This window comes from Serinus canaria, chromosome Z (assembly GCF_022539315.1).
Source record: "Serinus canaria isolate serCan28SL12 chromosome Z, serCan2020, whole genome shotgun sequence".
NCBI lineage: Eukaryota > Metazoa > Chordata > Aves > Passeriformes > Fringillidae > Serinus > Serinus canaria.
Genome location: NC_066343.1, coordinates 28,728,666 through 28,756,042, shown reverse-complemented (window position 1 = coordinate 28,756,042; position 27,377 = coordinate 28,728,666). Strand labels below are relative to the sequence as shown.

At 45.4% G+C, this 27,377-nt stretch overlaps 2 protein-coding genes across 8 annotated transcripts in view; one reads left to right on the top strand and one right to left on the bottom strand.

Moving 5' to 3' along the window:
* ELP1 (elongator acetyltransferase complex subunit 1) overlaps positions 1–953 on the bottom strand; it is a 31,217-nt gene extending 30,264 nt beyond the window's left edge. Inside the window, exon 1 of one of the 2 annotated variants that reach the window (XM_030236900.2) lies at positions 716–953. In XM_030236900.2, coding sequence (XP_030092760.1) covers positions 716–865 — 150 coding nt within the window. In that variant the 5' untranslated portion in view covers positions 866–953. The remainder of the gene's footprint in view (positions 1–715) is intronic. The other variant, XM_009096793.4, reaches the window with a different exon arrangement.
* Positions 954–3,434: 2,481 nt separating this feature from the next.
* Positions 3,435–25,390, top strand: TBC1D2 (TBC1 domain family member 2). Of its 6 annotated transcripts, none has more exons than XM_030237178.2 (15): positions 3,436–3,730; positions 5,176–5,310; positions 5,589–6,064; positions 6,679–6,811; positions 7,701–7,842; positions 10,094–10,212; positions 10,825–11,009; positions 12,067–12,453; positions 13,322–13,432; positions 16,158–16,345; positions 17,622–18,092; positions 19,229–19,349; positions 21,327–21,512; positions 22,153–22,274; positions 22,939–25,390. In XM_030237178.2, exons 3-15 carry the CDS (start codon positions 5,657–5,659, stop codon positions 23,138–23,140), a joined length of 2,775 nt encoding a protein of 924 aa, XP_030093038.1. In that variant the 5' UTR covers positions 3,436–3,730; positions 5,176–5,310; positions 5,589–5,656; the 3' UTR covers positions 23,141–25,390. The 6 variants fall into 6 exon arrangements, with proteins under 6 accessions (XP_050843158.1, XP_030093038.1, XP_018777129.1 ...); XM_018921584.3 differs by having other exon boundaries at positions 3,437–3,730; positions 10,094–10,218; XM_018921583.3 differs by lacking the exon at positions 3,436–3,730 and adding an exon at positions 3,741–3,943 and having other exon boundaries at positions 10,094–10,218.
* Positions 25,391–27,377: the final 1,987 nt, after the last annotated feature.

The window sequence follows — 27,377 nt, the reverse complement described above, 5'->3', positions numbered from 1 at the left end:
CTGCTAAAAGGTCCCACTCCCCTTAAGGGGACATGAAGACTACTAGACAAAGCATAAAAAATAATTTCTAAGGAAAATCATTTGGATGGTTATGGTACAGGAATCTTTGAAAATTAAATCCCTGAAAAGCTCCAAAGGTTTTTTTGTCAGTTAATTTCAGAATGGAATGTACTGAAGGAATCAGATGCCTCAGAGTTGCACAGTGAGAAGGAAGCAACACAGCTCTAACAGGAATTCATGACTCAATAGCATTCTATTATTTTAGCGGTATTTTGACGTGTTTTACCCCTAGTGCAAAGTTTCCAAAGTTTCCTCTTATACTCTTCACCATCTCTTTGCCTGCTTGGCTCTGTTTTGTGAACCTGTCCGGATGCGGACCTGTCCGGGTGACCAGTTCGCCAGGTCGTGCTTAAGACACGCGTCTAACACAGCCACGCTCTTAAAAAAGCATTTTTAGTATTTTAGAAGCACAGAGAGCCTCTTCAGCCACGGAGGTCACGGTGCAGCGGCTTCCACGGCACCGTGAGACAGCAGCAAGCGGCGGCGGGGAGCAGCGGGAGGGTCCGAGATCGCGCAGACACCACCGCCAAGGGGGAGCCGCATCAGGAGACAAGCGAGTTCCCGGCGAGCTCCCGCTGGCGGAGGCTTTGCAAGCAATGTCGACCCCAACACGCCGGCAAGCACCAGAACCCCGCCCCGCAGCCCCGGCTCTCACCGAGTCCCCGCCGGCGCGCAGCTCCACCAGCCCGTACTGGGAGCCCACGACAACCGCGCCGGGGTCGGCGCCGAGGCAGAAGCACTGCGGGGTGCCCGTGGCGGCGGCGGAGCGGCACCCGCCGGCTCGCAGCAGCCGCAGGTTCCTCATGGCGGAGGGAGCGAGCGATGGAGGCCGGGCAGCGAGGGACGCCAAGGAACCGGGGCCGCCTCAGGGCGCCGCCATGTCGCGCAGCGCGGGCGGGCGGGCGCAGGCGCCGTGCCCGGGTGTCGCTCTCGCAGGGCGGGGCGCGGCCTCTCCTTCCCTCCGCGGGCCTTCCCCGACAGCCGGGCTTGGAGGTGCGAGCCGCCGCGTTTGAGGCGGCAAGTGCCGCGCTGGGAGTCCTCAGAAGCTCAGCTCCATGTGAGCCTGCAGAAATAACAGAATCACCGAGTCTGGAGGAGAGCTTTAAGGTCACCCAGTCCAGCCATCTACCCGGCACTGCCACTGTAACTCTTAAACCACATCTCCAGATCCAGATGCTTAAAACAAAAGGGATGGGGGACTCCACCGCCTCCCCAGGGAAACCTGTTCCAATGCCTGACCACCCTGACAGTGATAATTTTTTTTCTAATATCTAATCTGAATCTCCCGTGTAAATTCACAGGCCATTTTCTCTTGTCCTCTCACTGAAGGCACAGCTGGGGAGACTGACCCCCACCTCACTACACCCTCCTTTCAGGGAGTTTTAGAGAGCAATGGGGTCAGCCCTGAGCCTCCTCTTCTGGAGACTAAACAACCCCAGCTAGTTCCCTCAGCTAGTTCTCATAAGACATGTTTTCGGGTCCTTTTGTGAGCCTTGTTCCTTTTCCCAAACATGCTCCAACACATCAATGTCCTTTTTAAAGTGAGCAGCCAAGAACTGGACCTAGCACTTGAAGTGCAGCCTTACCAGTGCCAGTGTATAAAATGACAGTGGAAGCAGGGTGAGATTCTTTTTGAGCCATGTGAGCACTAGCCAGCTGAAACACTCCAGCTGAGGCTTCCAAGGCACTTACAGGCCAGCCTTCACTTAGGTTAGTGCTGTCCTGATGCCACTGCTTCTGTCACACCCTGCCACCTCCCTCCAGGCCTGGCTGAGGGGGAGAGGTAGTTCAACCTTCAGGGGAAAGAAGGACTTCATGCAATCAGTTATACCCTTCACACTTCCCCCTTTTCCCAGAGGAGCTAGACTAAGTCAGCCAGTTTTGATGATGTTTAAGAAAGACATGGAACTATTGGAGAAGGTCCAGTGGAGACAAACATGATTTGGGGCTTGGAGCTTCTCTCTTATGACAAGAGACTGTGGGTCTGGGCCTGTTCAGTCCAGAAAAGACTGAGAGGGAATCTCATCAATGCATCCAAATATTTCAAAGGCAGGTAACAAGAAGACGATGCCAGATTCTTTTCAGTGGTGCCCAGTGACAGGATGGGCAATGGCCACAAACTAAAACACAAAAACTTTCACCTTGGCACAAGTAAGAACTGCTTTATGTTGAAGTCAACAGAGCACAGAACAGGCTGCCAAGAGAGGTTGTAGAGTTTCCCTCTCCAGAGATATTAAAATCCTACCTCAATGCATTCAACTCTAGGTGATCCTGCCTTGGCAGGGAGGGTTGGACTAGATGGTCTCCAGAAATCCAACCCTAACAATTTTGTGATTCTGTGTGATTCTATAATCCAGTCTACTGGCCAAATACCAAGAAAAGACAAATTTGAGACAAACTGCTTTTGTCTATGGCAATCTGTAAATTTTGCATGCTGTAATCAGCTTTATGTGCTCTACAGTTTGGCAGTTTAGGCCAGTGGAAAGATGGTCCACACCTGGACAGGTTTGCTTTTTGCTGTTCTGGTACTAAACTTGGCTAAAGTCAGTGAAAAAACTCAGTAACACTTTCTAAACTCAGAGAGGGCTTTTTTGAGACCAGTAGAAAAGGCACAGCTACCACTGCACATGAGGAAAATTAAAGCCATCCAGACTCCTTATTTTTACGATAAAGTACTCCTTATTTTTACGATAAGAAGTGCTTTCCCAGGCCAGAACAGCACCTGCCAAGCCCAGCAGTGCCTGGCTGCACTGGGAGGAGGAAAGGCAGTTTGTCAGAGAGCACACGCGCCTGGCTGTGCTGTGTCTCGTCCTCTGTGCTGGCAGGACCTACACTGCTTCATTAGGGTGGTCTGACACCCCTATTCCTTCCAGTGTCTTTTCCTGAGGCTTTTTCCTTTGGCACAGCTTGATACTATCAGCCTCCAGTGTCCCAGCTCACCAATTTACCACTGTTCTTACCCTGTGAAATGTGCTTAACTGAGCTGAGTTGCCCCAGCTGACTGCACAGCTGTGCCTTTCGCAGCGTCTGCATCCACCACCCGGTGGTTTTGCAGTTCTGGAGAGAAGTGCCCCCATGGCAGACAGCACTTCTGGTCCCGTCTAGCCCACGAGCTGTCCCTCTCTGCTTGCTCGCCGTAGGTCGCATTATCCTGATGAATCACTTTCTTCCCGAAACCCGTCTGAAATGCCCAATATTGTCGCTGTTATTTTTCCCGCAGCTGCAGCTGACGTCCCCCGCCCCGCTGCTCTCCAGCTCCGCCATCGCGTCCCCGCCGCTGTCCCGGGACCGCCGGGGCCCCGCCCCGCCGGCACCGCCGCAGACCGGCCCGGCAGGAAGCGCGGGGCGGCGGCCACCGCAGGTATTCGCGGCGGAGGCTGCGGGTTGCGGCGCCGCCACTCCGCCCCCCTCCCAAAATCCCCGAGCGGCGAGCGGCTGGATGCCCCCCCCGCCCCAGCCGGGCACTGGTACAAGCGGTGCCAAGCTCAGGCCAGCCCCGTGCCAGCCTCCGGCCGCCGTCGCCCGTAGCCCGCGCTGCGCAGCTGGGCTGGGAGGCGCTTCTGCGGCGCTGCGGGAGGCACGGGGAGTGGCGATGGGGGCTGCCTTACGCTGATGGCACCAGCAGCTCCGGAAAGGTTTTTTCAGGGTCCACCCTGATCCGTTTTCATTGGTGAGTCAGTATCAGGGTAGCTTTCGGCTAAATATATCTTTCAGACAGCACCCGGCAGTAACTGGACCGAAGAAAATCTGAGACAGACTCTGCTTTTCTGTTGCTGTTGGATTTGTTGGAGGCTGTGGGTACCTGCTTGGTGGTGCTTGCAGCAATAGCTGTATGCCAGGAGACGATGATTTCCAGGAGCTCCTCATTACTTCCCTTAAGGAGGTGAGGTCTTATCTAGAGGTCTTTGAATGCAGCTCTGACATGATTCCGTATAAGGTAATGCTTATTAAATAACCTAAATTAAATTACTTAAAAGGCTTGCTTGGTCCTGTTCATGGTATGGATCCATGGACCATCACACTGCAAGAAGTAGAAGTGTGATGGAATCTGCAGAGGGTACAGAAGATACTTATACTGGTATTGACATAAAAGCCCCAGGGTCTCTTTGGGAAAGTTGAAAGTGTTTGTTTCTCCTGATGATATTTCCTTTGTGACAAGCAAAATTAGTTTGGAAATGAAGGGTTTTTTTGTGTTTCAGAAGTGTAGTTGAGACAACACCTTCTCAAAGAGTGCTTGTTGGTGTTTGTGAATGTGTTCATAACCATGATCCACAGTGTCATGGAAGTAAATTAAAAGAATTTAAGTAGCTTTTCACAAAGAGCGAACATTATTGATAGTTGTCTGTAAAGCTAAGGTGGGAACAGGAGGGGGCAGCAATAAACACGTTGGGGCTTAGCCCAAATGCATAAACCTTCTTTCAATCATGAGGACAAGTTGTTCCTAAGAGCAGAGGAAAAAGATCAGCTTGGGAAACATCTCAGTGTGTTCCATTGTGTTATCTCATTGACATGTTGCCATACAGCTGGATGCAGTTGGATTCACACTAATTTAACACTGCAGTGATTTATTTGCTCACATATTTGCTCCAGCTATGTTAGTGTCTGGAACTGAAGTTTCAAAAATGCAAGAACCTATTTATAGATACTTTTCTGGAGTGTTGTTAGCTTTCTTTATACAGGAGCTGTGGGTATCTGCCACTCTGAGCAAAAAATCACACCTGTCATATTGTTAAGCAATTGAAAAAGTGCTTGGAGACATGGTAAAATTGCCATCCTTGCATAAAGAAAAATTTACCGGAATGTGGGCCTGTGTAGCTGGCTACAGCTTTTATATCTGAGAGATAAGCTGAACTTGAGATTTAGAAAGATCTTCTCCAGCCTGAGTTTTACCTTTTTCTTTTACACTTCTGGGACTCAGGTGGTTACTTTGTTCACTAAGGCGGCCAAGTCTCTTTTGCAATGACTGCTGAATTACTTTCTCTGGTGCATAATCCATCATATGAATCCGTTCTACTGGATGAAGAACTAACACATAACATGCAGGCATTATACCAACTATAGCCAGCTGACACAAATTATTCATAAGGATGCTGCATAATGCTTTATTTTCTCCAGATGCCATGGTTTAAAATACTAGTTGAACGTTCAGTGCAAATACCAGGACACACTTACCTGCATTCCTTGACCTGACTATGTGCCTACCTGCAGAGCTTGTTATCTTGCCATGTTTTCTGCAGCTGTTCCTTAACAGTAAGTACTGAATGCCCTGGTTATTGCTATTGATTTGGTATGCTCATAGGCTGTACTTATTTTTCCCACAAGAGATTATGGTACTGTTTCTGGGTGCTAGTCCAGCCTAATTTAGGAATGAAAAAGGGAGAAAACAGGTATTAGAGGGCATCTGAGCAGAGAAGTGCAGAGATCAATGACCAGAAGTAGAGTTGGAGACCTTGGCTGGGTAGTTTGAAAGCTAGAAAGTATTTTTTTGTCATATGGTAGATCTGAACTTATTCCTTCTTTTTTTACAGTGATGATATAATTGGGATTGGCTTATTTACCTAGAGAATTTCCTGTTTCAATCTACTTCCTTAAAGAGATGAAGAAAGGACCAGAAAGCAGAGCATGTATGCTTGCTGCTCCAGGCAATTTAGTGGAGTCAGATCCAGATACTAACAGCAGCAATGGAACCTCAGCAAGAGAGAAAGAAAAGCTTCCTTCTCCTGGAGAACTGGAAAATGTACCACTGAAAATCAGCACAGAAACATCCAGGAAAAAACTCTGTGGTTATTTAAATAAACTGGGCGTCAAGGGGCCAATCAAGACCTGGAAGTCTCGCTGGTTCTTTTACGATGAAAACAAATGTCGTTTACTATACTACAGAACTGCCCAGGACATTAATCCTTTAGGGTCTATTGATCTCTCCAGTGCCAGCTTTGACTGCAAAATGGAGAATGGGGAGGGAGTTTTTGAGATCAGAACACCAAGCAGAGCTTTTACTTTGAAGGTAATGAAAAATTCTCAGTCAGGACAGACATATTTGTACTAAGGTATCTTTTAGCTTGAGTTTCATTTGAGTCTTCATAGCTTGGATTGCTACCACTTGGACCTAAATTACTTGCATTGTTTTGGCAACTCCTTACCTGTGAGATGGCTGTTCTTTAATAGTAGGAATAAAAGCTGAACTGTGTGCCAAATTAAAGTAATTGATGAGTCCTGCAATCCATATGTAATTTACAGAGCAGACTCCTCTGTCTAAAATGGTTGTTCCAGGAAGATTCTTTGCTAGACTTTTATTTCTGTGTAAGTAATTGTTAAAAAGCTCTGGGGATGCTTCCTGTCTAAAACAATTGGCACATTTCTGCTTTGTCTTGGAACATAATAAACGAAACCACATTTAAAATCAGGTCAGTGGTCCACTGAGATTCTACCCCTTAGGGCCATACTAAAGATTTCCTCTGTCCTCCCAAATTAGTGTTAGGACCAGAGGATACAGATACAGCATAGGCTTGATACAGCTGACCTTTATTCCTGCTTGCTTGTGCAGGAAAGTGGTGGTCATCTCCTGAGGCTGTGTCTTGTGTTGATGAGATGATTCCCCTCCCTTTCCTCTTTTGTTAGGCAATCAGCAAGCAGGCAATGATGTACTGGCTGCAGCAGCTGCAAATGAGACGTTGGGAATTTTGCAACACTCAGAGCAGATTTCCTGTGGGCAGCTCCCAGCTTGTGAATGAACCTCTGGCTGGAAGAACAAGTAGGTGTTGCACACGTTAGCCTTTCTTTTGCTTTCAGCCCCCTGGCAATGAATGGTGTTCCTCATCTGGAAGTGGGTAGAAGTTTTGGCCAGGCTTTTAAATGTGGGTGCCAGCTATCAGTACTTGGCCAATATTTGACACTTCTGCCTTATTATGTATAAAAGTGAGAAAGCTGCCTCCTAATTCACAGCATATGTTTGGAGATTTTCAGGTGTCTTGTGATCATCTTGATTTTCCTCGCACATATGAAAAGTACACATTTGATATATTCACTCTTGTAAGGCCTCTGAAATTAGAGCAAGTAAGGTTTTTTCCCAGCAGGGGGCTGAAGATGTCCATTCCTAGAAGTGGTAGTAGCAGGTCAGTGGATCAGGGGAGGCGACAACCAGGGTATCCACCTGTCCAGTAATGACTAGATGCACATTTTGTTTAAAACAAATAATCCCCTCCCTAGTGAGTGTCTGCTCTGAAAGGTTCTGGCATCTTGCTAGAGCAGGCAAAAATTTGGTAACAAACTGTGCTTGCAGAGTGTTATCTGCACATTAAAATTGTTAAATGTGGTTTGGAATGTGGGAAGAGGACAGCAAAATTCTCCTTCCTTGTATCTTTGGGCAGTTAAAGTTTGATTGTTTAAGGTTAGTCATGCTCATATATATGGTTGAAATCACTTGATTGTCCCTGAGTAGATCATTCTGTTTGTACATGGAAACTTATGTAATTTAACCTAAAATTAAGGACGCCTACCCCACTGTCCTTGACCACTTGAACATGTAATGTATACCTGTAGGAAGCTGTTGTGGCTGTCAGGTTACATGAAGGACCCAAAGTCCAATGGAGTTCTGTCTTGCTCATTTGCTTTTGTGCCCTGTTTTGTTTTTACATTTGTAGATGTAGTTGATAATGAAGACTTTCTGCCTCTCGTGAAAACACCAACAGAAGCAGTTGGTTTAAAGGCAGCATCTTTGCCTGCACCCCAAACATCTACTGCTTTGCAGAACATCTCCCTTAAGCACCCTTGGACAGAGATACAGTAAGTGCATGAAGAGAACTGCAGGGCAGTTAACGTGCTGGCCTGCCACTGTGTGCCTTCTTTGCCTGTCACGTATTGTGTGAAATGGGACTCTTGCCTAGGTGGGAGAACCATGAAGCACCTTTTTGGAGGCTAGTCCAGGCCAATGTAAAGTTCCTGCAGGTGGGTCTTTCACATCCCGCTGTTCTGATGCATTTCACATAATCTAGTTCTCTTAGCAAAGATCCTGGTAGCAGACCTAGGACTTGGTTAAGCTCTCTTCAGTGTAGTCAGTGCTTTCTATGCCTAGTGTGATGCATCCGCACAGCAGTCTTGGAAGAGCATATGATCAGGTTCAGCTGTACTCAGATGTACCTACAGAGTAGGTAGTCATAAAAGCCCATTAGCTCTTTCCAGTAGTTTCAAAGGATCTTGAGTGTAGTGTATTCTCCAAAGCAGGAACTCCAGGGAAAAGGAGCCTGAGGCTGTCACGTGGCCTGACTGCGCAACTTGCTCTTGCTTGCTGAGTTTCAAGGGTGTTAGTATTCCTACTGCCTGTTTCTGTCCGCTGTTGCAATGGAGAGCCCCATCAGGTTAAAAGTTACTGTCTTGGGCAGTTGCAGTTTCACAAAGACAACCTCATCAATATCTCTGTAAGTGTTTCCTAGTCACTTATTTATACATAATCAGAAATGAGTAAGTGGCTGTAGGTGTGGTAGGCGGCCCGGCACCTGCAAATATTGTTGGTGTGGAAGTTGCCTGTAGTTTTTTTACCACCACTGCTGCAACTACAATCTGATGCTTATATGAAGAAAGATCCCCCTAAGATCAGAGTTCCATGTTAGCAGCTTCATTTACAGTTAGGAAAGCAGCATACACTGAGTCTTTCATAGATCTCAAAACAAGATACTTGTTTTCTTTTAGCTGATGGACAGCACAGGAGGAGAAGGAAAAGACCTGTATGCATACTTTCTGGTATAGTTTTACACAAACTACTTTTACATTTGTAGTTCCTCAAAGTCAGCTGTTCTATTTTTCAGGCTATGCATTCTTTCCTACTCATGTTGATTAAAAATAACACAAATGTCTTTGGCCCCTGCTCCTGTGCCATGCTTTTACTCAGGTGTGAGCTTGAGTAACAGTTGTCTCTTTCCATCTTCAAGTTGTATTGCTCCCCTTGTTCAGTAAACGTTTCTCCAGGCTCTATCACTGTCAGGCTGGGTCTTCATGAGCGGATCCCTGAGCTGCTATAAACTCATGAAGAAAACAGTGCAGCGTTAGATAGGGAAAAGTAGGAGAATTGCATTGAATGTGTAGTAATTGCAGACTACAGGGACTGGAGGTCTGCTAGTCTTGCACACCGAAGCCAGCAGTGTCTGCTCTTCTGCTCTAGAGCCTTACAGTAGCAAGGCAAAAGGATAATAGTATCTAAATGGCAGCTTCTTTTACAGTTAGGAAAGCAGCAAACACTGAGTCTTTTATAGATCTCAAAACAAGAGACTTGTGTTTTGTTTTAGCTGAAAGAGCACAGGAGGAGAAGAAAAAGACTTGTATGCATGCTTTCTAGTACAGGTTTTGCACAAACTATGTTTACCTTTGTAGTTCCCCATAATTTTATCAAGACATTTCTTAGTGCTTCTGGCAATATCTGATAGCAGCAGTTGTAACAAACTCTTCCTGGGTCTGACTGCAGTTTTGTTCCTGCAACTCTTTACTACATTTTAGTTTATGACTTTGTAAAAAACTTTTGGCAAGGTTGTTTATTAAATGTTCCAGAGCACAGGATCTGTGACTACTTCAAATGTGATCATTTGTCCCAGTTTTGGCTGTGTTGTAGGTAACTGAGCTTCTTTTGGCAGCCTTTCTTGGCACCTGGGGATTTCTGCAATGAACTAAGGATTGGGATGGGTGAAGGAAGTGAAGGGGAAAGGGAAGGATGTGGTTTGTTTACTGTTACCTTTGATTCTCTCTTTGATCTGATGTGTTTATGTATAGGGCTCAAGCACATGGGGAAAGATTATGTGATTTGACATTGATGTGCTGTACTGATTCTGTGACATCTTCCTGGTTTACACTGGTTACAACCTTGCTCTCCTCAAATCCACCAATTCTATAAAGAGTTAATTTTCTCAGCACATGAAGGAGATAAGTTTTGGGAGGAGGGATGAGAAGTAAGGGGAGTTAAGGAATTGAATAGTTTGAATATGCACTGGCTGGCTTCAGTGTTCATGGCTTCTGTTCACTAAGCTGTCTTGATCTCTTCTTGTTTCAGAAACACTGTCCACAATATTTGTGGCACCAAGCAGCTCTGGGGGAGCAATGGGAATGTCTTTAGCTTTGATGAATTCCAAGAGCATCCTGAGAATGTGGATGAGGAGCAAGAGGCAGAAGGTGCAGGTGATTGTTACTTAGCTGTGTGAGCTGACTGGGATGCCTTCTAGCAGGGATTAGCAGGAATGGAAATGAGATGGCGGCAAGTTTTCAAGGGATATGAAAACTCTGTTACATTGCCTCAAGTCTCTTCCTGTCTTGTTGCCACAAGGCTGACTCTTTTGGCTCTGCTTCAGACTCCATCTGTCTCTATTGTCTACCTCTGGAACCTTCTGCAGAAGCCCAAAAAAAGAGACCAAAAGAAAACCAACCCCCAAACAAATAAAATCCACCAGATTTATTTCTTTGAGGTAAAAGTATAATTGCTGCACAGTCATAAGCTAAGTGTGGCAGCTCTACTGCATGCATACCTTTCCAAGGTGGTAACTTCCATTTGCTGTAGGCCAGATTAACCAGTTAACCATGGTGCAAGGTGGGTTAACAGGTACCATAAACCATCACAACTTTGCTTATTGTGGGCATATCAGTGTCTGTTTTGGCTCCAATCCTGTGGGTCAGTTTTCCATGTACTGTATGTCATCCATCTCTGCGGAACTGTTGAGTCCCCATAGCAAGACATGGGAGTCCATAGTAGAAAAGCAATTCTGTCTAATTAAATCTATCTCCCCTCAGTTAAGGAAGGGACCCTGGAAGATGGGAGGATGGGGCCCAGGCTGAATTGGATTAGGAAGGCCAGGTGGATGAACAGTGGCTTCCCAGGCTCTGAAGAACTGTCAAGGGAGAGGAACTCAGTGGATAAAGTGAGTGTTCTTCAGCAACAGATTCTGACGCTCACAGAGGAAGTCAAGTCACAGAAGGTGAGTGTAGTGAGGAGACTGCTGTTTCTAAGGGTCAGGGCCCTGAAGCTGGCCACAAGGACTCCCTTACACTTAGGTGTGGTAGAAGCACTGAGAAGTGCTCAGCAGTTACTGGAAACCAGTAGAAGCTCCTAGTGTTACCACCCTTTGTGTGCCTAAGTGTGCCCAGCACAAAAGAAGACCTTCAGCTGTTTCTAGGAAGTGCAGTAGATGTAAGAGGGAGGTAAAACAAATCCAAGTGTATTCTGCTGTTATCTTGCTTCTGCATCTCTGTTGCTCACTAAGTTTAGTCCTGAATAGGTACTGTGACACTAGTGAGAACTGCCAGGTGGAGTCATGGTGTTAACAGCAGGTCATTCTTTTTGAACAGTGACCCATCTTTATGCTGTGATTTAACTGTAAGAAGTCAGGGCATGGGTCACTGCAAGGGCTGTCTCTCGTGAATGAAACTGTTCTTCAAAGCATGGAGCAATGCCAGGTTCTCTGCTAATGATGATGGTAGCTCTTCCAGCAGAAGAGGCAGGAGAGCCAAGTCCCATGTTGGGGCAGTCAGTTGTGTGCTTGATTTGCTTTCTTAAATGTCTGAGATGAGAGAGCCTGAATCAGCAGAGTGTTGTGGAGCAAGGTTTCATGCCTTCCTGCAGGATAGAGTGAGGGAGGACTCTGTCAGAAGGAAGGTTAAAATGGATACTGCAGTTGCCTTCTGGTAGCACAGGTAGTTGCAGACTGCATTATTTCCCTCCCATTTTACCTCACTGCTGACCAGATCTCCATGTTCTCTGCTGGGCCTCCAAGAATGACTGTAGGAAAGCCAGAGTTCAGACAATGTGGGCAGCAGCTTTTCTGCTACCAATCCCTATCATGTCATCTGTGAACTGCCACAGGGACCTTCCAGGCCCAGCTCTGAGAGCGGAACATCTCTCAGTGGTGTCACTGTGGATTTTTTTCCTTCTGAAAGGACTCAATTTCAAGATATTTCACTGTTGGCTCTGTGCTGTCCATAATGCCATTGCCGTAGACAGCACTGTGATGTAATGATTTTGCATTCCCTTTCCAGGAACTGGTCAAACTTCTCCACAAAGCTCTGGAGGCAGCCCAGCAGGAGAAGCGAGTATCTAGCATGTATCTCACTGCAGCAGAAGACAAGGACAGGCTGGAGCTGGTGCGCCACAAAGTGAGACACATTGCAGATCTGACAAGTCGACTGGAAGCTCTTGAACAAGAAAAGAAGGAACTGGAGCAGATGCTGACTTTGAGAGACAGCCATATCCAGGAGCTCAAGGAACATGTGCAGCTTTTGATGGAGAAGAACCATGCCAAACAAGAAGTCATCATGACCTTGACAGAACAGATGGCTCGAGAGCTCTCTGACCCCCTGCAAGAAGCCAACACTATCACTGTAGAGACATTGTATAAGCAGCAGGAGGAGATTGAACATCTGAAGGTGTGTGAGATGGCACAGGTCTTTTGGGTCCATTTTTATGCCCTGAGGTTCAGAGGGAAGATGTTCTTTGCAGTAAGCACAGAGTATACTTCTGCTGGTTGCTCCATCCCTCTCCAAATGAGAGGAATAATGGAAGGGGCTCGCCTGATGCCAATAGGGTCCTAAAAAGCATCTGGGTCAGTCTCAGCTTCAGTTTAAAGCCTGTTTTGTTTGACTTCCTGTCATCATTCAGTACCTGCCACTTTCTTTTGTTTCACAGCTGCAGCCTGACTTGCTGCCTTCACTTACTTTGTTGCTCTATGTTTCTGTCCTCCAGTTTCCCAATACATCCTGGTTCTTTCAGATGACGGCTGTTGTATGTGCACAGCTGTAATTATGGGTTAGCGTGAGGTGGAGAATTGCCAAAAAAGCCACTTTCTGTGAAGAGTTCATTTTTCCTGCCAGCCATGGCGCTGAGATTTGTTTCATATTAAAAAAAAAAAAGAAACCAACCAAAATTAAAGCAATCAATCAAGCAAAACACATATATTCTTAATCCGAAGTGAATCCCTGGCTTTTCCCGAGAGATCCCTGGTCTGGATCTCTCCAGTGTTTTTAATATATATATACATACATACATACATACATATATATATATACACACACATATACATATTTGGCGTTTTCAGGCATCTTGTTGATGCAAGACAACATCGTGCCTTGATTTCCTTTGTAGGTAATGTTTGTACTGGGGAGTGGTCTCTGCTCCTCAGAACACAGAATTTTTGAGATATTTTATTATCATTAACTTAATCTGATGTCCCTGAAATGTGAGGGATTTTAAGCCCCTCAAGATCTCTCCTTGTGTGACTGTTTTGCTTCATGGCAGGATGATATTGATGCATACAAAACCCAGAACCAGTTTCTCAATTCTGAGATCCACCAGGTTACTCGACTCTGGACAAGTGTTGCTGAGAATGAAAAAGCTCTTCTGATGAAGGTAAGGCCAAATGACCTTTTTTTTCCTTGTTACTGTCACTAATTTATTTTCAAAGTTTCAAACTGTTACTAATTTATTTTCAAAGTTTCTATTCCATGGCACCAGAATAGGTTGTGATCCACGAGGAATAACCTTTGTTGTGTTTTTTTTTAGTGTGACCTCTTTATTGCTTTGTGTTGTTCCCAAATTAGACGTGATAATTTTAATTCTTCATCAGAAGTAAAATACCTGTGAAGATCAGTCTTAAAGGTGCTGAAACTTTACCCAAATTTCTGCATTTTAGCTATGCAAATAAAAAAGCAACCCTGTGTAGGCAATCAGGAAAGTTTCCTGAGAGCTGACAGATTGAGTCCTGGCTCCATCTAGTCATGGTTTCTTTGCTGGACTTGGCAGCACTGCTAGGTGGCAGCATGCTTGAAGTGCTGCCGTTAGATCAGAGTTCCTATGTTTTCCTAAGTTGTATTTTTATTTCTGGCTGTGTAAGTGTGAAAAACCTGGTTACTCTCAGACTTGTCTAATCCTATTTTCTGGTCCTGAACCACTCTCAAAGCTAGAGCTGTATGCCAGCATTTGTTTTGTGAGTTTGCCTAGGATTTTCTTCCCTGGTATTGTTGTGATTGAGTGTCTTAGGTTGCTTAAAGAATCACTGGCAAAGGGTAGGCACAGCAGGTTCAATATTGAAGTGAAAGCATGGGAAAGCTCATTCCCAAGGTTCACTCTACTACTTACTAGATGGCTAAAGCACACAGAGATTAAACAGTACTAACCTATAATCAGTCAATCTGAAACTAAAAATCAATTAAAAATCTATGTGGAAGCTGGGGATCAAAAAGGGTAAGGATGGGAAAGCTTTAGCATAAAAGGAATAAGGGAGGCCCTCCCATCGGGCCACATGATTCAATGTGGACTCCTGTGCAAAACTTAACTCTGGACCTGAACAATAGTTTGGGCCTAAAGATTTTAATGCTCTCAACAGCACTCAAACAATGGATGAATTTAAACAATTTACAATAGATTCTATGGAATTTACTGCAATCACAGCAGTAACTCACTAATAGGCCTAACTTACTTACTAACCTAAAATACTTGAGACTCTAAGATTCCAGGCACATTTTCTGTAGCAGATTCACACAGACCTAGAGTATGTACAAGGTACCTGTGAAAATTCTCCCTCGAACTCAGTGACGTACTCATGTCAGATGCCTGCTTCTTCTCAGTGGGCAAAGGCTTGAGCCTGAAGGAGTGGTGGTATTGGCCCAGGCTTTGTCATCATTGATGGCAGTGGTGCTCCAAGTACAGCAAATCTGAGAGTTCTCTGACTCTGAGAGGCCCCACTCAGAGGGAGGTTGCTGGTCACAGCCCCCTGTGGTCCAGGAGAGTTCAAAGGGTCTCTCTTGGGACCACTGTTTGTAGGTTTACAAGAGAATTGCCTTTAGTCATAGTAATTTGCCATCCTGCAAATTGCTAACTTCTGAAAATTTGATGACAAAATGTTCCTCCACTTGAGTTTGCAAGAAAAATAAGCTTCCAATGGTATTTGTTAAAAACCAAAACTCGTTAGCACCAATTCCTGGGAGCAGATAATATTTCTGAGAAGGACAAGAGCTTAGCCCAAGTGCTGTTCATCAAGACTGAGGCCTAACAAGCATTTCTGAGATCATAATGTGGGAGGATGTAGATGGGGGAGTGCGCCACTACAGGTATGTCTTTACAGTCATGACTTGTGGGACAGGGCAAAGAGCTGCTTCTGGACTGTTATTGCCATTCTTACATCTGTTTGCTTTCTAGTTCTTTAAAACCCTTCCTTCCTCCTAACTTACTGCCCTCTCATCCTGACACTGCCATAACCTTCAAAAAGGAAGTAATCACATGAGCCCAGCATGCTCATTGTGAGGTAAAATGCTCACTAAAGTGGTAGTGAGAAGGTATGAAAGAAACCATGCTCCTTTCTGTCCTGTCTGTATGCAACCTAATTCTCTCTGTTTTGTTCTTGTTTTCAACTTCTGCATACCACTGAATAGGAGTCTTCACTGAGCTTCCAATGAGACACTGGGTGAGTCTTTTCACCTGTGTGGCCTCAGTTCCCTACTTGTGGAGTGCATTAATAATCCTTATTCTTTTTTTTTTTTGCTTTCTGTGAGCAGGTCTAAGGTGGTGGCCAGGTACTGTCCTGCTGTTTGATCTCAGTCTGGCTTCCTGTGCATGAGAAATGATGTGTACCAGTGCCATGGGACTGGGGATGCTGAGGGACATATGGTCACCTAGTCTGTAGTGCTACCATGTATCCTGAAAATGCTATATTCACAGCTCAGTCTCTGGAGTGGTATGTTTTATCAGGATACAGCTCAATGTGGTGTAGAGAACTTGTCTGAGGATGAGGGGGAAAAGACAGCAGAGAACTCAGATGCAGAGCTGGCTACTACTTTGACTTCTTTGACTAGTACTGATGCAATGCAGTAGTTAAAGTAGGTGATGATGTAGCAGGTCTCCCACTCAATAAGCAACTTCTGTTGCATGCTGGCTACTGCAGCTTGTGCTTGTTCATAGACCATGATGATTCATTCATGGCTGCAATTCCACTGATTGTGGAAAATTACTATATGTGTTTCCTGGGGCTTTGCTCTGCAGAAGTCTTCAGTTATGTGCAGACCAGGCCAGTGGAGAGCAGCGGCAACACAGGAAGGACTACTACCAAGAGAGCTCTTTCCTTCTTATTCCCCATCAGTGTGCCTGCCTGCAAGCAAGAAACTGCCAGATGGAGAGCAAATACCTGACAGTCTTGAGAAAGCTGCAGGAGGCTGTGCCTGGCCTGCCCAACTCGCATGCTGAATTGGTGAAGAACCTCATCCAGGAAGCTCTCCAGTGGGATGTGAAGGAAGAAGCAGAAGAAGGTTTTAACTTGAACCCTGTAAGGTAAGAGTTGAGAGCATGGGGATATTCACAGCTTTGTAGAAGTTTGTCTGCAAAGGGAAGTGTGCAGGCAAGATACATCTAACAACATTCAGTACCAGGGCCTACATTTGTATCTATGCCTTCCTGCGCAGTGAGGACCCCTGTTCTGTAGCAGTTCCCATTTTATCTGTTTGGTCAGTCTAACAGGTTCTCCGTGTAGCTTTGGAGATGATGTCACCCTTGAGCCAAGAAAGACACAAGAACAAATGAGAGACCCAATTGCAAGAGGAGAAAAAGAAGCTTTATTACTAGGGATTTTTCAGTTTATATACACTGATACCATACATTTTACTTGATTAATTAGTTAATAAAAAACATTTTTCTCACACACTGTTCTTGAGAAGAACAGGAAAACAAAGTGGAAAAACACCACCTGCAGACTTTTTATACTAACAAGTTACCACATTCCTACAACTCCCTAAAATTCTCACAAGCCACTGTGAGAAACAATTGCTGTTTCTCTCTCCTTGACGAGGCTGGCATCCACAGGACGAGACCCCCTGGGTCTCTTTGTCAAGAATATGATGATACCTTACAAGTTTCCCACCTTGTGGACAGATTGTGCACAAACCCTGACAAGCTGTACTATTGGTGTGTTCTGTTCTCTTGGTGTGTTCTGATCAGTAAGAGATTTGCATTGTGTACAAGGAGACATCCAAAGGGACTGTGGATCTCTGTTCTTTGATCTCATGCCCCAAAGCCTTTCCAGATCTCTCCTACAGAACTGTCTCTGCACTGGGATGGGGTAGGGAGAAGGTATACAGGGTGAACTCAATATTTCTTTGGGGACTGGTGAGGGGTCTGCTGAGGCTGGTCTGCAGCTCAGAGCAAAGTTACACTTGAGTTGGTGTATGTATGCCAGTGCTGCAGGTTCTCCTTTGTCTTTAAGGCTCTGAGGTAGGCAGTCATATGCAGAGAAGTGAACGAGTACTATTACAAATGAGTGTTTGAGATCACATTAAAAAAATCCCTAGCAAGGGTATCAGAAAAACTCAGATTTAATATTAAGTGACAGCACAACAAAGTGAAGTTGAGGCCCAAGGAGCATTTCTCAGATCTGACTGCAGCCTGGAAAGGGAGGGGGGAAGGGGGTGTCCACCCACAAGTACTTGTGCTCTGGTATGGGTGATGTGAGCCTGGCATCAGGCTGTAGCTGTGATGATCCCAAACAGTAAGTGTCCTTGACACAGGTACCAGCACTGTCATTTGAACTAAACACTGCCTTGTGTCCCTCCAGTGAGTATGATGAGTATGGGTTTATGACTGTACCTGACTATGAAATTGAGGACTGGAAACTCCTGGCCAAAATTCAAGCCCTTGAGATAAAGTCCAACAAACTGCGGAGCCAGGAAATAGTGGAGAAGCCCCTCCGTGACAGATGGAACAGCATTGGAGAGCTGAACCCCTCTGCAGAGCTGAAGAGTCTGATCCGAAGTGGCATCCCCGTGGAGCATCGGCAGCGGGTGTGGAGGTGGATGGTCGGCCGGCACTGCAACCCAGTGCCTGGCCACTACCAGCGGCTGCTGGAGCAGAGCAGGAGCACCAAGCACCCGGCCTGCCGGCAGATTGAGCTTGACCTGCCCCGCACGCTGACCAACAACAAGCATTTCTCCTCTCCCACCTCCCAGCTCATCCCCAGGCTCCGGAGGGTGTTACTGGCTTTCTCTTGGCACAATCCTGCCATTGGATACTGTCAGGGATTGAACAGGTATGCTGCTTCTTCATGAGATGGCACTGAAAAGGTATAGACACATACTCTAGTCTAGATTCAAGCAGCCTCAGGCTCTTGCCTCTCTACAGTTCTGTGCTAGCTGTAGGTATTTAATTGCAGAATTCTGCATTTGGTGACTTATTTTTCATTCAGTGTTGATACTGGGATCCAAAAAGCAGCAGGATGCACTTGCATGGCATCTCTATAGTTACAGAAAGGGAAAGAACAGCTATAGGAGGAAGAGTGAAGCAGTCCCAGAATAACACATCAAGGCTGGGGCTGAATTTTTAAGTAGTAATGTAAAGTAGTAAAGCAGAACACCACCATGGTGATTCCCTTTTTTGCTGGGAACAGTTGGAGGAAATGTTGGGAAGTGTTAACATACAAGAGAGTCGCAGCAAATGACACTAAGAAGGACTGAGGAAACCATGGTTGTTCTGTCTGGAAAAGAGAAGATTCAGAGAATATAAAAGTTTCTTTCACTTCCAAAAGAAGGCTATAGGAAAGATGAACCTAAATTTTGTAGAATTGTGCTGCCAAGTAGAAAAGGCAGTAGGCATTAGTTGTAAGAAGGGAATTTCTAGTTGGACTTTTCACATGAGGGAGGTCTGTGTAAGCTGTTTATTCCTAATAAATCTTTGGATGGTCTTCAGAAAGAGGATGGAAGCTTTCCTCCAGAGAGCCCTTAATATAAGGTATCATCTTTCTAGTCTGTCTAAAAGGCAGTAAGTCACAGCTGAAGGAGGTCAGGGCTGTAAAAGAATGTATGGAGAGATGAAGTATATCGCATAATATGAAGTACCTCTGTGTGACCTCTTTCTTGTATTGAAATAGCCCAAATCAGCACACTACTAACTTCAGCAGATCTACAGAACATTCCATTAGCTGGGAAACCTGGCTTTGTCACATCAGTTCCATATGTTCTGACAGAGCCACATGGGAAAGAAGATCACATCCCTCTTGTTCCTTCAGAAACAGATCACTTGCCTCTGTCTGGCTTTCCTGCCACATTTGATATTTTGGATGCCAATGGAGCTAGAAACATGCAAAAAGACCTCTTGTATTCTTCAATTCCTGTGTTGATGACTCTTCCTGCAGTACTGAATTCTCTTACCATGTCTTGTCCATCACAGATTGGCAGCTGTTGCTCTTCTGGTCCTAGAAGATGAGGAAAGTGCTTTCTGGTGTCTAGTTTATATTGTGGAGAATCTAATGCCAGCAGACTACTACAGTGAAACACTAATAACATCACAGGTGAGCTGAGCACCCTCACATCTGCTTGGACTCTCATACAGTGATATGAAGTAAAGATTTAAAAGTGAGTAGTCGACCTGCTGTATATTTGATTTCTCACAGGATAGTGATACCACCTTACAATTTCTTCCATTGGAGAGGTATTGGAGACTTGATAGTACAAAATTGTTACACTCACACAGAGCAGCAAAACTGGTCACCAGCTCTAGGAAATGAGGTACCACTCCTGAGTAATAAAATGAAATCAATTTAGGCAGAAGGAAAGTGCCCCACTGACTGCACAGTTACTTATTTTAAAGAAATTTTAATAGAGGTGAAGCAGCAAATTCTGGTATGCATAGCCTGAATATGAGAAGACACCATTTTGCAGCCCTTCCGTTTTTAAAGCTGCACTCTATCTTTGGAGTGCCATGTACATATGGATGAAAATGCTGAGATTTTTATATTCACTGTATTTGCCTCAGTTCATAATCAAGTATGGTGTTAGTTCTCACTATGGGGCTCTGCACATCAGAAAAGATTCTGGCCTTTTGATATCAATTGTGCTGCAGATAGCTTACCCACCTGATTTAAAATCCCTGAATTTCAAGGTTTTCAGTGTCTTGCGTCAGATATACTATGTCCTCCCAGGCAGACAGAGATAAGCTAACTCTAATGTAATTCAATGGAATTGTAATTGTGTGCCCATACCACCCACACACATCAGTGCCTGGTCTGGTAAGCCTTACTTGGTGTCTCTGTTGTGTGTGATTCTTTCAGAGAAAAAAAGGTTTGTTTTTATCTATGGGCCCACAATAGAGGAGGCTTCAAGAGTCAGTAGCTGAGAGTCACTGATACCACTGAATTTGTTGGCTAACATTTACTGGGTCAGTGGTGTGGTGGTGGAGAGGCCAACTGACAGACTGGCCTTCAAAGTTATATCACTTTGAAGATAGCAAAATGTCTCTCCAGAGGAGGTTGTTTTAGCCGTGGGATTTAATAGAGAGCACTCAATACTGCATAAGTAGACACTGACAGGGAAAATATGACAGACTGAAGAGGCTCGCCTACATTTGGTGAGAAAACACTGTCAGCTGAAAGTCTTCTTTAGAAAGAATTTCTGACCTCATGGTTGGTATCTGAAAGTCTAGCCAAGACCCATGTAAAGAGAAACATCTAAGGTGATGCTTTGTGGGTTGGCTTGATAAAGTGACTTGGCTGGAAAACTTAAAATTGCAAATTTTGAAGACAAAGCATATTACCTGTATGGTTTGTACCCTTTTGGCACAGCTAAGTGGGCTGATACAGATGGGGCATTAATATGATATGGCAGAGGGAAGCCATGAACATGATCCTACTCTTTAGCACATGCCCTCCAGAAAGCATGGCTCTGCTGACACGAAACCTTTACAAACCTGGATCAAGGATCTCACTGACTGCATTTCTGTGTTTTGGCTCATGCAACCAGAAGCAAAGCACAGACAGTACTCAGACTACAAAGGGAAGCTTAAGTGAGATGATCAGGTTCCTCTTGCAAAGTCAGAAGTATTCAAGGTGTTCAGTCTGTTGGGCCATGTAGAGTCATTCAGACCTTGGTAGGTTTTAATGCCTGTCATTCAATCGGATGCTCATGGTATCACAAAAAATCCCAGAAAGACCAATGCAGGAAGATGTGTCAGATTTTCCCTCTTGACTTTGAGATTGGGAAGGAATATGATTCTTTGTGTGAGAAGAATGTATATTTCTCTGCTTATATCTTGGCCTTGTTTCAGCTCCATGCCTTGCTCTGGATGCCGCATACAAGTACACTGCTCAGTGAGTTTGAAGGGTTGGGAGACAAAGGATGCTCTGCTCCTCCTAGGTGTGGTTCACTAGAAGGCAGCACCAGTGATGACCCTTACACACAAGGGCCATTGACCTCTTGCGCCGCTCCTCTTCTCTAACAGCAGGATTGCTCTTGACTAGGACTTCATTGTTTTATTCTTTTGTCAATTTTAGGTAGATCAGAGAGTCTTCAAAGACTTCCTGTCTGAGAAGCTGCCTCGCCTCATGGCTCATTTTGAACAGTATCGGATTGATGTCTCACTCATCACCTTCAACTGGTTTCTGGTGGCCTTTGTGGACAGCTTGGTCAGCGACATCCTCCTGCGAGTGTGGGATGCCTTCTTGTATGAGGGAACTAAGGTGCAACTCTCAGTCTAGGCCTTCCTCCCATCTGTACCACCTCTGTGGCTTAGTGACAGGATGATGGGCATACACATATATCAAAAATACATGAGGTTGAAACTGCTTGGACTATCCTGCCTGTTTGGTGGCATGCCTTGATGTCTCCAAGCCCGTTTTCTATGTACTTCTACTCTGCTAGTAGGCAGACCTAGTCTCTGATTCTGTGCACTTGGTACTTTTTAGAGATAGTTGTGCTGCAAAACATCACTTTGTTAGGCCATACTGTCTCCTACTCTGTGACACAAGGAAGAATATTACAAATAAAGGGAGCATAAGATAGACAGTATCTGAAAATGTGAGTCTTGCATTGTCCCTGTGCATAGGGAGAACTGCAGGACACTTGTGAAATCCCTGTTGGGTACTTTTGTGGAGCCTGGTATTCTCTGGGGCTGCAATTTAGCTAACAGATGGTCATTCTCTTGAGATTAGCTCTGTACTCCTTTAGGCCAGCCCTAGTACATACTATTGAGAGCAGGAGTAACCCTGGATCTAGTCTGTACTGCAGTGCTATGTGCTCAACACCATCTTTCATACCAGGATGGCCTGGACCTAAAGTTACTTAAAACTTTATCCACTCAAATACCTTTTAACCTTCCAGGTCATTTTCCGCTATGCTCTTGCAATTTTTAAATACAATGAGGAGGAAATCCTAAGAATTCATGACAGTGTGGAGATCTACCAGTACCTACGCTTTTTCACGAGGATGATCACAGATGGCAGGTAGGACTGAGTTGCAGACAAGCTTCCATTCTGTATTTGCACTTGCTTGCCTGTTGGGTCAGCTTAACAGGAGTTGTGACTAGTTTATTAAGACAGACACAAGTGCATTGATAGGTCTGTGGGACATGGATCTGTTTATCTCTTTTTGTGTTTCCCTTCATGGCATTACTTAAAATCTTTTTGGCTCAAGCAAAGGCATGCTACAGCAGAGCAAGCCACAAAGTCTGGGTCAGTCTTCTTGTAGCAGCTGATTTCTCTCAGCTGTAGTTGGGGTGTTTGGGAACACAGCACAACCCATGACCTTGAATGGCAACGTGTCTTTGAGATGAAGATTTCTGTGATCAGAAAAGCTCTACATCAGGAACATTCCTCCCTGACAGGCCATCAGAATTGGCATCTGATCCATTGTCTCCTAAATGATGGCTGCACACTTGTACCTTAAAAGACGGGATGGTGGATGTGTGTGTGAAGTACTGCTTGGGTTGGTGTTTGTGTAGGAAAAAATTCCTTTAAGACTCAGCTGTTTGGTGACTTCTTAGCTCAGAGAGCGAAAGTCTGTGACTCTACTCTTTAATACCCTGGAATGCTCTTGGTGTATCTGCTACCATGTGTGCTACTTGTTTACCAGTAAATAAGTTGACCACAGCTGTCCTTTCTATCGTAGGAAGCTGATGAACATTGCCTTCAATGACTTAAACCCCTTCCCCATGAAACTGCTGAGGAACCGTCGGTCAATGCACAGAGAAGAGCTGGAGGCAGAGCTGTGTGAACTTGAACAGATCAAGGCAGCCTATGTGAAAGAGAGAGCAGAGCAGGGACCTCAGGACCTGGAGGAGGTTGTTAGTGAAGAGGAAGAAGAGAGCTAACAAAAAGAGAGTTCGTCATTATTTCCCTCCCGTATTGCAGAAGGTCATCAGTATTAACTGTCAGTAAGAAATGGATCAGAGGGGGAAGTGTGGTCTCAGGAGTTCATCTGCCCCAATAAGCAAGGCTGTAGTTATGGGACCATTTGGAGTCAGATTTCTAATGGAATGGAAGGTGTCAGAGGAGTTTAATCCTCTTCTGTATTTCTCCCCATTTAGCCCATCCCATCCTGTGCAGTTCAGGATTACAGCTGGGGATGCAGAAGAAATATCAGTTGTGGTGTCATGACAGGAACTGACATGATGCAAAAGACCTAGCAGGGGTTTTATGCATTTTCTGATGGAGGTTTGAATGAGATCTTTACCTACAAGTAAAATCTCCAGACATAATGAACCAAGAACATTCCCTCATTACCTAAAGCTTCTGAATTGGTCAGGAAAAAAATTTCTCTTTTCAGCATGGTGCCTTCAGTGTCTAGCCTGCCAGGAGAGTGTGTTTTTAACATTGTTACTGATCAAGACACTGTCTCCAGGTGAGTGTTAGGTCTGTGAAGGCTCTGAAAGCTGGAGGACATCATCCCATGGGATGCAGGCTGGGACAAGGAAACAGATTGTGGGAGAGTAGAGTTGCTTCTCCAGTTTGGTTCCTGTAGAAAGTTCTTGGGAACACAAGGTGTGTGTCCTGCTTGGCTGCGAAATGTTGTGAGCTTTCTCTCCTCATTTTTAGCTTTTAGGCCCTGGCATCACTCTATGCTGGTGAGTTTGCTCCATGGAGGAACTCTAATCTCTGTATGAAACAAGACTTCTTGCAGGCAGGGCCTAGTGTTATGTGGACTTTTACTGGGGACACCTGGATTTTCTGATAACCTCACTCCTGGGCATCTCTCTGCCCCACAATTACAGTCTTCCTGCGCTGGATTTTTACATTGATTTCCCTGTCTCTGACTTCCATTCATTATGGGAGTGACAACGGCTTTTCTGTAGGAGCTTATGATACTGAAGGTGTTTTGTCCATGACTGGTAGTGAACCTTAAAACCCTGGAAACAAGGTCACAAAAGATGACTTGATATTTTTTAGAAAAAATATTAATGTCCCCTGAACCAAGGAGCTGACCTCCATAGGTCTAGCACACAGAGAAGCCCTATCTGCCTCTGGGAATGGGATCTGATAGCCTTATGCCCTGCCTCCCAGGCTCACCCATCCCCTGGGCTAGATACCTGCAGCTCAGCCCTCCACAGACCCAGGATGAGTTGAGTATTTAGATAAACACAACTTCTTTTCCTTAACACAATGCCAGATCCTGCTGCCCCGCTTTCCTGCTGAGTGGTGTATTACTTCAAGTGTGCCTGCAGTGACAGCACTGACAGCATGCAGCAGACCCTGCTGCAAAGGGGCTCTGTGTTTTTAGAATGACCTTGAACCCAAGTGGCTTATGCCTTCTTTAAATATCTAGTGCTTAAAAACCCAACCCTTCAAGTTGTCAGTCCTTGTAGAGGAAGGAAAGGGAGGAATTCATAGCCTACAGTGTTCTCAGCCCCGTGGGCTGTAGCCAAGATGACAGACTCTAGGGGAAACGTTACCTATTCACCTGAGACAGTGTCTGCCTCACTGGACAAGTCAGCCAGTTTCAATGCATTATAGAAGACTGAGATGGGAGAGAGCTGTGGAGGCCAACTACACCAGAGAAGTAATCAAAGTGGAAGTGAAGTTTTGGGAAGAGTGCATAGATCCCCTGAAGGTCACCGAGAGCTGCACACATTAAAAGCGTGGGATGAGAAGAAAATGTTACTGAAAGCCTACTACAGTATCTCAAAAAAAATGAGCTCATTTTAAAAATATGCCACCTAGATAGGGAAGTCTAAAAGGCAGAAGGTTTTTCTTCACAGACGATATTGCTAATCTAATTTATTTGTACTCTTATGTTCACAAGTGCACACAGAATTTTGCTGTTGTTACAGACACCTTGTAAAGCAAGACCATGAAAATTAGAAGTTACTTACAATTTTGTTTCCTAGAGCTTCCTGCAAAAAAGCTTAAAAATCTTTCCTCCTGCCTTGCCCTTATGTTTAATAATAAAGACATTTGCAACTTGTATTATTAGACTAAACCACAGCCTGACATATGTCTACAGTATATAATAAACATTGGTCCATGTGATACATAAACTCTTCTGATGTAGACATAAGGATCAAGGTATTGATCCTGATGGGGGATTCTGAAAATAATTTTTAAATTAAATTGGAAGGGAAAGACATGTGAGGGTTGTTTATAAGTTTCTTTTCTTTTGTGTCTTCCTCAGCTCTTGGTTTTGGTCCACATGTATTTGCTGAGGACATCTTCTCTGGTCATATTGATAACTAATCACTTGTGGTCATTCTTTATTAAACTGTGGTGAATGCAGGAATACCTGCAAGGCCTATAAAGACCTGCATCTTGGAGCCAATCTCACATATCCTCAGGGGCTCTCATCTACTTTCCTTCTGCTTCATAAACTTCAGTGGTACTGAAAAGCACTGAACTCAGGTCACAAAATGGCAGTTGGGCCAGACACAAATCACTCATGTGTGCACACACACTGCAAGGATCCTGAGGACTACCAGAAGTCATCTCAATTCCTGTAGGCATGGCAGGCCCAGGACAGCTGCTGCACTAGCATCCACAATTTGTGTCCACAGGAATTCCTTCCTGTGCTCCATCCATGGATATTCTCAACAGTTGTCTGGCGGTGTATCTGCTGAAGTGCCTCAGTCTCTTGGGATGTCCTGGTCTGGCACCTGGTGGCAAAGGATGAAGATCACTCTTAGTGGTTGCTGGTTGGTTCTGAAATTCTGCTCAACACCCTTGAAAAATTCAATGGATCTTATCTTTTCACAGGCCACATTTTTCTTCTCCAAAGAAGAAAAAGGACTTGAGGTGTCCTGGCAGACGTGCTAATGACAACATCACACACGCAGTCTCCTCTTTTACTAGAGTTGGGGTCTGTAGTGAGGAAGTGGTTGCTGGGTTGGTGGTTGTGATCTTGCCTTGATGGAATTACCTTTGAGCTAAGGACACACTTTCTGCCTCCCTCTCTTGGCACTGTCAGCAGTTCTTACTGTTCCAGTGATTTCAATCCTGCTATGTTGCCTGTTGTTGCTTTGGTTGAGAGTGTTTGAGACATTTTTTTTGAAGGATTTACAAGGCCTCTACCCCTTCTGTCTTTGTCTACATCTGCTAAGGTTGATATACAACTTCTTGATAAATAGTACTTTGCCTTGAGGAGTTAATAATTGGTAACAGCATCCATGCTATCGTTTGGGCATATAGGCTTTTCTGTTTGTTCCCTTACACTGATCTGCAGCATCTCACTTTTGAAAGACACTGAGTCTCACAGTCTTGTCACAGCTGCTAGCTCAGCCCAGAGCTGCCTCTGCTACCCAGTGTGTGATGGGACTAAGGTATGTAGATGAGCTATCTGTCTCAGACTCTGATTGATCAGACAGGACCGGAGCGGTGTTAGCTGAGGTGGTGACCTGGCCAAAGAAACCTCCTTGGCTATTTGATCTTGGGCGCTGCTATCTACTTACCAAGTTCCTCGTTCAGGGCACTGAGGAGGTTTGCAGGGCTGCCAAGGTACCAACTGACCCCAAAGTCTGATTGTGAGCTCTGTGAGAAGCTTTCTAAAGCCATATGCCATTAGTAAAGGGCCCGCAGCTTTAGGCCAGTCTCTCTCCATCTGCCAGGGACTGCTGAGAGAGCCAGAGGCTGCCAGCTAAGGCTGGCACATTAAAACTGTTGCAGGGGTGTGTGCAGTGTTCAGGATGTGCGGTACCTGGTGGGCACTCTGAGGATAAGGCACAGAGTACTCAGAAGCTCTCTGAGCTAATGCAAGGCCTGTGGTACTCTCACTGCAAATGACGGCAAAGTCCTGATGCAGTCAGGTCGATCTCGTAATGAAAATCACGAAATCGCCCATGTGCCTCCGGGCAGAGTCGGAGACCCACCTGCAGCGGCGGAGTGACGGTGATGGCGCACGTCGGCCCGGGTGGGATGGCTCCCAAACCCAGGGTAGCGGAGAGGCACTCGAGCACCTTGCTGTGGTTGCGGAGGGGCTCTCCCCGCCACGGCACCAGGACAAACCCTCGCTGGCGACGGGGGGGTTGCACCCAGGAACCGGTCATGACCGGGGACCTGATCTCCCCGGGCAGGCTCTTCGGAGCTCCACGGGGCCAGCGGCAGCCCCCGGTGCCGCCGGCACCT

What these genes read in the sequence shown, in the direction of transcription:
- TBC1D2 (XM_018921586.3), top strand. Translation starts at nt 5,657, where the DNA reads ATGAAGAAAGGACCAGAAAGCAGAGCATGTATGCTTGCTGCTCCAGGC. An exon ending in AGGAAGTCAAGTCACAGAAG is followed by an intron (nt 11,010 to 12,066) that starts GTGAGTGTAGTG and finishes TTCCCTTTCCAG; the next exon opens with GAACTGGTCAAACTTCTCCA. An exon ending in TACTGTCAGGGATTGAACAG is followed by an intron (nt 18,093 to 19,228) that starts GTATGCTGCTTC and finishes TGTCCATCACAG; the next exon opens with ATTGGCAGCTGTTGCTCTTC.